Source organism: Rhamphochromis longiceps, unplaced genomic scaffold (genome assembly GCF_057381845.1).
Source record: "Rhamphochromis longiceps isolate RC_006_pf unplaced genomic scaffold, R_longiceps_female_GT1.1 unmapped_scaffold_4, whole genome shotgun sequence".
Classification (NCBI taxonomy): Eukaryota; Metazoa; Chordata; class Actinopteri; order Cichliformes; family Cichlidae; genus Rhamphochromis; species Rhamphochromis longiceps.
In genome coordinates this window covers 2,013,120-2,026,308 of record NW_028187224.1, presented here as the reverse complement: position 1 = coordinate 2,026,308, position 13,189 = coordinate 2,013,120, and the positions used below count along the sequence as shown (strand labels likewise).

At 42.1% G+C, this 13,189-nt stretch overlaps 2 protein-coding genes across 3 annotated transcripts in view; both read right to left on the bottom strand.

The window, feature by feature from the left end:
• Nucleotides 1-10,819, bottom strand: part of LOC146640654 (uncharacterized) — a 42,697-nt gene extending 31,878 nt beyond the window's left edge. For both annotated transcript variants that reach the window (XM_085399934.1, XM_085399935.1), the window contains exon 1: nucleotides 10,001-10,819. The gene's annotated coding sequence lies outside the window, so the exon portion shown is untranslated. The remainder of the gene's footprint in view (nucleotides 1-10,000) is intronic.
• LOC146640655 (uncharacterized) lies at nucleotides 598-7,106 on the bottom strand. Its single transcript, XM_085400017.1, has 2 exons — nucleotides 5,048-7,106; nucleotides 598-1,164 (listed from the first exon to the last, which is right to left on the bottom strand). Exons 1-2 carry the CDS (start codon nucleotides 5,398-5,400, stop codon nucleotides 894-896), a joined length of 624 nt encoding a protein of 207 aa, XP_085256143.1. The 5' UTR covers nucleotides 5,401-7,106; the 3' UTR covers nucleotides 598-893.
• Nucleotides 10,820-13,189: the final 2,370 nt, after the last annotated feature.

Sequence of the window (13,189 nt, the reverse complement as noted above, 5' to 3'; positions counted from 1 at the left end):
CTCTACGATTATTATATCCAACCTGTTAACATTTAATACTGTATTGATAGAACCAACTGATTCTGCAGCAGAGCATCCCCAGTCCCTGAGCTCCTGCTGCTGCACCCACAGATATGTACAGCAAGCACTGATACCTTTTTAGTCGGTGGGATTCCCTTGTGATCACCTTTACTAAATATCTAAAACCAATCTGATTATATCCTGTTATTGTTTTTTTTTTTTTTTCAATGTTGAAATTAAAATCTAGTAGCAGCCTTCTCATTTCTTTGTGTTTTGTGCTGTTTTACAGGCCCACAGAGGAGGACGGCTCCGAGGCAGATGAGGGACGGGTCCCAGGACGGTCCATCGGCGGTGGAGCTGGCCATCCTGGAGTCCCTGAAGAGGCCACACCAGTCTCCAATGGAGCATTTCCTCCTCAGCCTTGTTCCTGCTCTGGAGAGCAGCTGGTCCTTTTTATTCCTGTCTCTCTGTAAATTCTTATATTTTATATATTTATGTTTAATGTTTTTCTGTTTGAGACTTTTAATATTATTTCAAATAAATGTTTATAATGACTAATGTCTCAGTTCTACTACACAGCAAATGTTGGCACACAACTTGACACATGTAGAATTTATTTCATATTATACTAATGACAAAATATACTGATACAGTGGGATGCAGAAGTTTGGGCAACCTTGTTAATAGACATTATTTTCCTGTATAAATCGTTGGTTGTTACAATAAAAAATGTCAGTTAAATATCATACAGGAGACACACACAGTGATATTTGAGAAGTGAAAAGAAGTTTACTGGAGTTACAGAAAGTGTGCAATAATTGTTTAAACAAAATCAAGCAGGTGCATCAATTTGGGCACCACAAAAAAGAAATGAAATAAATATTTAGTGCATATCAATGTGTGTGTCTCCTATATGATATATGGGGTGCCTTTGTCTGGATGTGCTTCCCATCCAGAGCTGCACAGCACAGAGGAAAGTTCCAGCGCTCCTGGAATCCCTCTGTGATGGACCGCCAGTCTCCAGGTGAAGGCACAGCCATGAAGTCGTCCACTAGACAGTCCCAGATGGACGTCGCTGCCTGGGGGGTGATCTGGCTCACCGTGGACACACCGACTCTGAAACTGAACGCGATGGTCCTGAAGGAGTCCCCGGTGACAAGGAACCTGGACAAAATTGTTCAAAATCAGTATTATGTGTACTGCAGTTACAAAATACATTATTCAAATTCCAAAATACTTTTGTGATGTCAGATATAAATCACAAAACTTAAATCTTACATAAAACCTTTTGTAATTATAAGGATAATAACAAAATGTATATTAGATCATATCTAAAACAGTTGTGTTTTGTTTTAACTTTAACATATCATAATTTGATTGGTAGCAACTTTCACAACTACAGTGAGCCAATCACTCATAATTCCTAAACATGTCAATCAGGTAGGAATGAAGTGAGACATTAATAGAAATAAAGAGTTGTATGTTGACATGTAGCCCTTTCCTTGCTTAAATCATTAATATTTTTGAAAAATTAATCTGTGATAAGACAGCTTATCAAGATAGAACCATGTAACTAGAGATGAACCAAACTGTTCAGTTTTATCTAACTCTGTTTTAATAAAGGCTGTGACCCCTGCTATAGAGTCTGACAGCTGCAGGGATTATATACAAATATTCAACTATCCCAGAATTAAACCAGGGCCCTGTTTCAGGAAGCCGGTTTAGTGGAAAAACTGAGTAAGTATACCCTGAGTTAACGACAACTCTGGGTTTTCGGTTTCACAAAGCGAGTTCAGCTGAAGCCTGAGTGAGTCACTATGACGACACACGCCGTGAAGCTAACCTGCCCCCTAGCAGGTTTACTACAACTAACCCTGACTGTCTCCGCCCCTTTGTCGGAAACCTGACAGTAGGAAGTGTCAGACATGGCGTGTCCCTTCCTTGAAGAGCCAGTAGATCGTGAAGCCTAAATTCTCCGCAGAGCTCTCCGCCGGGAGAGAGTGATTAGAGCGCGTTCGGACATTTTATCATTTCCTGATGATTGTCTGTGCGAACGTTACCGTTTCTCAGCACAATCTATAATTTATTTGGATAACATCCTCAGGCCATATATTACGCATGTGACACATCGCGGACATGCTCTCAGTTCTGTACATATTATTTGTATTGCACTTCGTTTTTTTGCAAACGGGAGCTTTCTGTATAATATTGGTGACGCTGAGCACGTTTCCAAGGCTACCGTCTGTCGGGCAGTCAGGAATGTTACAGTTGCACTGAAACGTCTCCTGTACACGTTTGTGGTGTTCCCCGGTCATAGACCCACAAGATTCATCAAAGAGGGATGCCACAAAATTGCAGGTATCAGGATGACCAAAACTTAATTTATGATGTGGTGATACTTGAACTACTACTTAAATTTTACATTTATTTTCAGGGTTCCCAGGCGTGATTGGCTGTATAGATGGCACTCACATTCCAATCATTGCTCCTTCAGTAAATGAAGGAGACTATGTGAACAGGAAGTCTTTCCACAGCATTAATGTACAGGTACATAGTTCCCTGTAGCATTTCAAACTAACAAATTATTTCATCATAGTAATGGATGCTAATTTGTGTTCTCTGCACTGTGAAGATCATATGTGATGCTGCCAACATTATCACAAATGTGGAAGCCAAGTGGCCAGGCTCTGTCCATGACTCACAAATATTCCGTGAATGTACACTGAGCACAAAATTTGGACATGGTGAGTTGAAAATACTTTAAAATATATAAAGACCAATTGCTTCAGGGACATTTGAACTGAAGTGTATCCTTCTGTCTTAGGAGAGTTCACTGGCTACTTGCTTGGTGATAGGGGGTATCCATGTTTACCCTATTTGCTTACCCCTTACTCTGACCCTGAACCGGGCCCACAGCAGCGATATAATCTGGCTAATTGCAGGACAAGAGCCAGAGTTGAAATGACTATCGGAATGCTTAAGGCCCGGTTCCAGTGCCTGCAAAGACTCAGGGTCACCCCAGAAAGGGCATGTGACATTATTGTGGCATGTGTGATTCTTCACAACATTGCCACAATTAGAGGAGAACACTGTCCTTCTGAACCAAACAGCAGTGATCCAAACCATGAACATCCTGACCCTCCCACGGACATACAAGATGGAAGTGCAGTCAGAGACACCATATGTCACAATCATTTCTTTTGACCCATCACCTCAACATGTTGAAAGAAGAATAAACAGATTTTTTGTTCAACTGGCTTTATTGGTCACCTGTGTTTCCTGTACACAAAGTATTAAAAGATGTAAACCTCATAAAGTGTCTCTGTTGCTTCCTCCTCTGTAACAGCTGTCAATGTTTCTTCATTATTTTCCTGTAGTAAAGAAATAAACAACATTGCTGTTCTACTGTAAACTCATATAATCTGTGGAGTATTACTCACAACTGCATGTTGGTCTGGCTCAACAGGAGGCTGCACCAGATGCAGTACACCATCACCATCAACTGATAGAATATGAGGTTTATACAGGTCACTTATAACTTACAAGGGACCAAATGGCAATTAACAAACATACCAATCACCTTACACTTCATTGTCATTATGCTCTCAAAGACAACCAAGACTGAGGGAAGGCAAAATCAGTAGGAAAATAACTTCACTACAAAATAATCCATTATGGTAAAGAGTTTATCAAATGAATGAGTAGCACTGCAAAGGTGACTGTGAAGAAAGGATGTATGCACATCATGTATTATTTTGAATTTACCCCCTATGTAGGCACTTGTGTCTTGCGGGGTTATTGACTCAGAGGATGTCCCCGCAGAGATGCCTTCGGCCACAGGGCGCCCACTGTTTTGGCTGAGGGCCAACTGCTCAGCCTCTGTGAGTGGTGGTGGTGGTGGTGGAGGACCCCCACCTGTTTTTCGGGCCTCCGCTTTTTTTCTGTTGGCTATAACGGGTCACATTTGAGCATACAGAGTAAGCAAATATGTACTTGTAATGTGCTCAGATAATTTCAATAAGTGCTTACAGACAGAAAATTAATGTAGCCTCTAACTGCAATTGATTTACATCGGACAAACAGACCAAGCACTATGGCTCATAATACAATTACACCTTACCTGTTTGGACTATATTTTTATATTTCATTTTTACTTGCTGCCAGGAACGTTTGGGGCCTGTTGGGTTGCACCTGCGCTCACATCACGTCACAAAATAAAATGTATAAAATAACAAATAAAATAACATATGATAAAATAACGTGTTAAATGGGTGGAAATCCCTCGATCAATGTTTAAATTAACACTCACGCATTGACTCTGTCGGCTATGTTTTGCCATGCATGCTCACTTTCTTTTGCAGCTGTCGCTGTGTTACTTTTTTCCGCGGAATTTGCATGTTATCGGCATATGCTGCCATCAGAATTTCGGCCTCAAGCGCTGTAAAATACATTGACCGCGCCTTCTTTCCCTCCGTCTCCATGGTGACTCGCTTAATCTGTGCTCCACTGATCAGGGCTTTATGTATCCTCGTCCGCGCGCTTCACTTGGGGTTAAAGCAACTCCGCGTTGACTGAACTACTTGTTATCAGCCTTTCTGAAACCGAATATTCCGAGTTGGACAGTTCGGGGTTACTCAACCCTGCGTATCGTTTTTCACTCTGAGTTTTCTAAACCGGCTTCCTGAAACAGGGCCCAGGTCTAAATAAAAAGGAGTGAGTATCACTACAAGGTTAACTCAGTGGTCCTAATGCTACAGTTTGATATCAGCAAACACCGAGCGCATACATTGATGTGACACCACAGCCATGCTATCATGCAAACACTGATAACAGCATAAATCGAATTAAATCGGGACTTGATGAGAGCTTCTGAGTATCACTAGAAATATTATAAAGAGTCGTCTCTGTACCACAGTTTGCTTTCAGTAAACACCGACAGCATTCACTGTTAGCATAGCACATCCATGTTAGCAGTGTATAACTGGATGGATTAGCATATTAGCACAGATATCAATAAAGGACTACCGTATTAAATAGTTTTACTAACCTCAGGCAGACGGACAGGCGCTCTGCAGGTGGGATTGAGCGTCTGTAGTTGGTGTCTAGGCGGGCAATGCTGGGACCGACGAGGGAAAGCAGGTCCTCAAACTGGCCGAGTGAATGACGGTGATAGCGCTGGAATCGGCCGTCATCCAGGCGCAGCTCCTGGAGCAAGTGGTGAAACTCACCAAACTGCTCATGCCTCTGGAGGACCTGATGGACCCAGGTACAGCGAGGACGTCTTTTACGCTGCTGCTCTGCTCTCCACAGTACATAGAGAAGGGAGACTCTCTCTTCAAGCGCTAGCTCGATAGCTGCCATCTTGCAAAGATACCGGTCTGGCACAACTCCCTCCCACATTCCTCCCACATTTCCGGTTCACGCGCGATGGATTTTTCTTGGACACGCGTTGAGACGCGAATGTACACGCGTCAAATTAGGGGCGTTTGGGGCGTTTTATTCGCGTCCATCGCGTTCGGTGTGAACACACCGTAAGGAGGACGTAGTAGAGAACACCATGAGAACGTTAAAGGGTGAAGTGTGGGCGTTGATCGTATATACCGGGACAATCGCACATACCTGTATAAAAGGACAGGTATGTGCGTTATGCAGGACATCGTTGTTTTAACAACCCTGAAAATGGCAAAGAGACACGCTTACGAAGCACAGTTTAAACTGAAGGCCATCAGCTACGCGGAGGAACATGGAAATCGAGCAGCGGCGAGAGAATTTAAGGTTAATGAATCGATGGTTTGCAAGTGGAGGAAGCTGGAAAACAAGCTCCGACAGGTCAAGAATACGCAGCTGAGTTTCCGCGGACATAAGGCGATCATCGAGCAAAGAACGAGCGGGAGAAGCGTTTCGACGGTCACCATTCGGCTAAAAGCAGTTTCACTTTCACTTTTTATGAAACTGTGCCATTTTTCCATCCGGACCAGGACTACAGTAGCGCAGCAACTTCCAGCGGATTATAAGGAAAAGCTGGCCATCTTCCGCACCTACTGCAGCAAACACATCGGCGACAAACACATCCAGCGATGGATGACCGATGGAGACCACAGTTTCACCAAGAGTGGAAGGCAGCGCCGGGCGAGTTACGCCACAATTTGCCAATGGATTGTAGATGCTTGGGCTAACATGTCTGCTGGCACTGTTGTTCGAGCTTTCGCAAAAGCCGGCATCATTTCCGAGGAGCCGCACGGCACGGAAAGTGACTCTGACAGTGAAGAAAGTGAACCTGGCATGTTTGATGGAGATTTAGCGCAGCTGTTCAATTCAGACACAGAGGATGAGGACTTCGATGGGTTTGATTGATGATAAAAATGTGAGTACCAAACTTTGTTTTGCTCCTGCTTTATTTTTAAATACGCACACTTGTATGCTTGTGTGTTGTTGATGATGACAATTACTGGTAATAAAAATGTGAGTAAGGTACCGAACTCAGGTTTGCTCCCGCTTTATTTTTAAATACGCATACGGTACTTGTATGTGCCCTATGGTCCAGTGCGCCTTATGTGTGTGTTAAATACAGTAAGGGCACACATAACTGAGACTGCGCCTTTTAGCACAGTGCGCCTTATGGTCGTGAAAATACGGTATGTAAAAAAAAAACGATTTTCAATTTTTTTTGTAGTTTATTGCACTTTTTTGTAATTAATGTAATTACTATGGACTTAATGCATACATATTATTAAAATATGGGCTATAACAGTTGTATTGATGTATAGCAACTTGAAATGCTCCCAAAAATGGCACTACAACATGTAAAAAAATAATATAAGCTCTGGCAGACTTGGTTCTATGGTAGGTCTTAAAGGGTTAAATAAATATCGTCAAATAATCGAGATCTCAATTTCAGTGAAAATAATCGTGATTATCATTTTTGCCATAATCGAGCAGCCCTACTCTACACTTCCTACGAAAAGCTGCAGTAAGAACGGAGCCAGGAGATTAGAAAATGATTCATAAAACTCTGCAGTTAAACCATCTGTGCCGGGAGATTTGTTGGCCTTAAGTGCAGAAATAGGATTACAAACGTCCTCCACAGTCAGAGGGCTGTCACAGTGACTTCTATCTTCCACAACAATAGTTTTTAGGTTTTTAATATTATTGAGAAACAGCGTTGAGACATATATATATATATATTCTACTTTTCTAAATGATTGACTATTTCAATGGAGAACCTAAATGACACGGACCCGTGTTTGTTATTACATATCTCTATTTTGAATGTGACAAGTCTATCGTTGCCTGTTATTCATAGGTATTAACAGAGTTTTTGGCCTTTTTTTTCCTCTATAAAAGTTAATTGACTCTTTACAGTGGCCTGCTATGGTTAATAATAACATGTTCAGTCATGAGTGAAATCAAAGCTTTTCTTCACTTTAGCATTTAACATTCCCAACAATATAATGTGATACCTTAATTAAAACACAGCTAATAAAACACAATTTTCTTAATGCAAACATCAGTGACTCAACATTAGCAACCAAAGGGTTCAGTCTGCAGCTCACACTCGTGAAGCTACAGCCTCCCCCTTTAGTCTCTGTCATCCTTCTGCTCCTGCACAAACAAAGCAAGACAAAACCTCCACCCTTCTTCTACAGGCTGGGTGAATTGTTGTGGACATTCACTAATCCTAAAGTCGGCACCGTTTTTGTCTCAGTATCAAGTCAGTTAAACTTTTAGTCGTCAGTCCGTCACAGTCCAGTCACATGCATACATCCACACACATTCATACCAGATATTGCTGATAATGGAGTCTCACGCGCAGCCTATTCGAGCCTCCATCACCAGCAGGATGACGTCATCATTTTAAAGGAAAACAGCTCCTTGTTTTTGGACTGGATTGACTCGCTGCAATCCTTTTAGGCTCAGGACTTCTCATGTGATCAATGTGACATACAAGTGAATTTCTCCCAAGCCCATTATAATCATGGAGAAAAACACTTTGCCACTGTTTCCAGTAAGAATATTTTATAGCGCTTTAAAGTTCAACCTCTCAGGTCTGGATTAAAGAGCTGATTTGTTAAATCGGGAACTCACAAAATACCAAAATATCACCACCGGTGGATCACACCTCTCAGATGTTCTTATCTCAGTGCATTGTAACAAAAGCACAAACAAACGCAACCAATAAAACACTAATAAAGTAACAAATACTGGGGCCCATTGCAAACATGTCCAAGCATAAAACCATCTTTCTCTCTCTTAGAGAAAGAAAACAATCCAAACCTCACTGATAAAATCAACCTAGTGTCAAGCAAAACCCAAAAATCAACCAAAACTTCACCAGAAAGTTTTCCTCCCTCCCGGGACAATATTGTGCAGGAATACAGGTACCGTAACTCCTTTTGCACTGACAAAAACATGTTGGATTTACTTGATTCAATAGTGGACACTGGTTGCACACAAAGGTTTTGCTTTGGCAGAAACTTCTTTGCAAGCTCCTTTGACTTAAACAACTGAGTTAAATCAACACAACCTTTTCATATTCAGTAAACCTGCATGTTGTGTTCATAAAACACGATTGAAACATGTTCAGATGGAGTAAGTTGAGCTCCTGGAACATTTTAATCCTTCAATTGAAATTGAATGGGTCTACAACAACTACCATCCTCCTATCTCTATCCTGGTTGCAGCAGGGCTGGGAAATAACCCTGAAGTGATAGGTTACCAGGCAGGGTACACCCTGGACAGCTCACCAGTCTATCAGATAGAAACACACAGCCGTTTACATTCATGGATAATTTAGCCCAGGACCTTCTTACTGTGGAGCAACAGCACTAACCAGCATGCCAACAATGGAGGAAATACAGGAAAGCTATGATTTCCTGTATTTGAGGCAGAATTATTTTGTTCTTGCCCTTGACAGGTTAATCCACAATAAATAGCAACAGCATGCATGTGGTGTGTGTGTCGTTGTCTGCCTCTTATAACTCCAGTGATTTTCCTGTAGTTTGAAATCTTATGCGGTGTTGACACAATAATTTGTTGTAAACCAGGAAATTCCCAACTGTGGTAGAAAGCACAGCTTAGCCTCAGCAAATGTTCAAAGAAAAGTCGTCACTTCCTGATTTCTGCTTCACTGATAAATATTGTCACACTGGGGTTTTTGCAAATGATATCAGTGAGCACTGTGTGGCAGCTGGAGTCAGACAACTGAAGCTCCCACAATCAAGACCACAAACAGCTTTCAAAGGAGATTTGAAGCTTTTCTGGCAGCAAGCTTCATGATTTATGGGACTGGAACTGGAACAGAAACTACCTGATCACCAATGGTGAGCTGGCATGGAATTATTTTTATGACATTTTATCAAAGTTATAAATAAGCATGCCCATTAACACATAGTGAGTGAGCATGTTGTCTTCCCACGCAGTGAACAGCGGATGCTAATGTTTTTGTCACTTTTTACAGAGTCAAACTCAAAGTAAGGTCAGTGCTTCCACGCTTTAAACGCTGCACGCTCACACTCTCTCCACACTCGATAGATTATCCATTGTTCATCTGCACACAGCTGCGGTTTTAGTAACGCAGTAACGCAGCGTGCTTACGGGAAAGTAACAGTAATCTAATTACCTTTTTTGCAATAGTAATCCCTCACTTTACTCATTTCTTGAAAAAAGTAATTGGATTACTGCCCATCTCTGGTTGGAGCTGTGCACTTGTGGGTTCCACCTTGTGTACACGTTTATCTTTGCTGTGTGTACTTGTACCTCTGAGTGGAAGCTGAACTCTTGAGTTCGAGTATCGAAGCATCAGCTGTGACGTTAAAGTCCAAACAGCTCGTTCATTTGACGTGCAAATGAACGAAGGTAACGCCGTTTTCATGTGGATGTGTCACTGAGACACTTTCCACATCCACAGCTCACAAAATGGGAAAACTATAGAAGTATAACAATGAAGAAGTTACTATGTTACGGGTCCCAAGGATGAAGACCTCGATGACAAACATGTTACCTGTAAAAGCAGGTGAAGAGCAGAGTAAGGAAGACACGATGCGTCTCTGCTTTCCTCCAGAACGTGTCTGAGTCTGATTTATTTCACACAAATAAATGCTATAAAACACTAAACATGAGCTTTCAATATACTGTTCAGCTGGTTCCTCATTCACATCAATTACATTTACTTATTTCACAACATCAGTGAAATATACTCTTTTTAACTGGTTCAGTTTCTCAAGTTCACACTTCTTTCCATAACAGCTACATCCTTTTATCATATCAATAAACACATCACATTGTCTTCTGCAGTGTCTTACTGGCTAAACAGTTCTATTCAATAACAGCATTGGTAAATACATTACATTTGTTCCCTCCAGTAATTTACTGGCAAAATCACTATTTAGTGCATCATGAAACACAGCTTGTTGAATCAACCCATGAATGCCTCTGTTAGCTACACAGAGTTGCTCAGAGTGCTTGTGTTACACTAGCTAATCTACTCAGTCACTTTAACAGAACTATTAACATTCACATCTCACAGAACTGATTTGATTGGAGCATTACAACACGTTTGCACAGAGCATAGGAGCGCACTGACTCTGCTTCACGAGCGCTCCACCTAACGAGCGGGCTCGCGGTGCGGTCGCGCGGGACACTCCTCTGGTTTTCTCCCGTGTTTACATATAAATAACTTTGGCGGACCGCCTTAACTCTCCCATTCACATTAACGTGGGTAACCATGGTGACAATAAACAACATTTTCGGTGCGAGCACCGTGTACCGACCTGTAAAAGCAGGTGAAGAGCAGAGTAAGGAAGACACGATGCGTCTCTGCTTTCCTCCAGAACGTGTCTGAGGAAGCAGCGGAAGGTGGGCTCCACTTACTGCTCCCCGAAACCCCGGAGCAAGCACCAAAGTTCCGCCCTCACTGCTTTCTAACATAAAATGAATCCCTGTTACATGGATTTTCTATCCTCTTAAAGAAACTGAAAATAAATACATATAGCAATGAAAAATGTCCCGTTACATGAGTGTTTTACACAAAATAATATTCATGTGGTCATTCCCTCACAGGGGTGCCACAACTACACTGCTGTTTTGACAGAGACACAGTGTGTTTATCTAACTTGGCTGAAGCCAAAGTTCTCCAGACAAATTCAGTCTGTTTCTGCCAAGTGTGAACTCACTGGATGAGCGCCAGATACACAGAATCAAAAAGGGATAAATTACTTTTCTTATGTCATGTTCCCGTCACAAACTGGCTCAAGGAGAGGGGAAGCAGGAGTCCACAGATGAAATGTTCCTATAAATAAAGTGGAATTTATTCAAACTTTACCAAAACTTCAACACATCAAATACAAGCAGTTCAGCAGGGAGTGGATGTGTGTTGCATGTGCCAGGTGGATGCAGAGAGAGGCCAGGGCCACGTTCAAACCTGAACACGCTGCACAGTGTTTTGTTCCATTTGTTAGGGATGAATGAAATGCTTCCTTGAAAGGATGTGTGCAGTCACCAGTGGGCGTGGAAGCATGTGCGCCCTCATTTGGTGGGTGTGCAAGAAAAGTCATCCTGTCACACAGCAATGCCTACATAAATCACACCACTCTGCTTAAAATAATAATGTTTAGTGAAGCAGGTGAAGCAAAGGGCTGCTTTTAATAGGCTGGGAGACCCAGGTGTGCTGCTTTAGCTGCTGAGCCTCTTATGACAGAACAGCGGAGAGTGGTAAGAAGGGAGGAGGGGGTCTGGCTGTGTTTGTGAACGATAGATGGTGTAACTCTGGGCATTTCTCTATCAAAGAGACGCTATGCTGTAAGGACATTGAGCTTACATTACATTACGTTTTATTTATGTAATGAACACATTTTGAGCTCTTAAAGAAATATAACAAAGGAAAGCTGAACTACAATGATCCATGTAGCAAACACAAACTGTTATATCGCCTTTGGGCTTTTGGAGCCTTGACCTGACTTTTAAAAAATAATTGGAAAAAAGCTCTATGCTGCTACAAAATGAAAAATAGATGTTTGCAAAATTCTGCCTAAGTATGTATTTTATGCTGACATAATGTGGATCCGAAGATCCATAACTGGCCTACCTGGGGCTGAAAGTCTCCATAAATGCAGGCGTTTCGGCGGCTACACCGGCTTCCACGAGTGTGACGCTTATTTTGAGAAAATAATAGAATATAAATGTAGTTTTTATATTTCAATATCACAATAATCTTCCAATGTAGAACTACAAGTTAAAAAAGAAGTAACATAAATCAAATCCACTTCAGCTAAATACTTCTCATTTATTTCCATCTTACATGCTGTGACTGCAGCCATTCCCACATCTCTGTGAATGGGACTCATGGACATGGATCAGTGGTTGTTGATCAATGGTCCTGAGAATCTGCATAATTAAGATGAAGGAACGGAGCTCCCAGCCCATCGTTCCTGCAGCTGCTTTCAGTCTTTATGCAAATGTCCTGTTTGTAAGACTGAAACCTGCAGCTGAGACTGAAGACGTCACCTGATGATGACGACACGTTTCTCCCACAAAACGCTGCGTCCAGATGAACAGAAGCAACAGACTCACTTTCCTGGATGATTGAGATGCATCAAGACTTCATTGTGTGTTACTTCTCATTCAGCACAGACACATTATTCCTGTTAGGTCATGTCAGCTGTCACTCAGTACAAGCACAACTGTGAACAACACAAACTTCTCTTCAATGTGTCACAGAAACACTAAGTGTGAGAGCCTGTATGACACACAGGACAGACTGTAAGCTCTGCTGGCTGCACAGCACTTTGTAGCAGTTTTCCAACATGTCCTCCACCCGTGATGTCAGTGGTGGGACCCCAGTCACAGCACTCAGCACCACCTCCTTTAAATGGATTTTATAGCAGTTCCTCCCGTTACTCGGTGCAACGCTTCTTAAATGTGTTTTTGCAGGATAAAACACAGCAGGTGGTGTAGAGAGGACGTCAGCTGACGGAGCAGAGGGAGGCAGACTGTGGATAAATGACAGAGTGAGAGGAGAGCAACCATGACAGAAGCACAGGTGTGGCAGATAGAAGTGGCTTTATAGACACTTATTGTCAGTCCTCGTGCATGCTGTGGAAATAAGTGTCTGTGTCATGAGGTGACATGTGAGCTTATCTTTGGTCAATAAAGCTGAACGACCAGTTTTCACTTTGCTTGTTACGCTTGTTTA

Coding starts and splice junctions, on each gene's coding strand:
- LOC146640655 (XM_085400017.1), bottom strand. CDS start 5,400: ATGTGGGAGGGAGTTGTGCCAGACCGGTATCTTTGCAAGATGGCAGCT. Junction 1,165..5,047: donor CGCCTGTCCGTCTGCCTGAG/GTTAGTAAAACT, acceptor AATTTTGTCCAG/GTTCCTTGTCACCGGGGACT.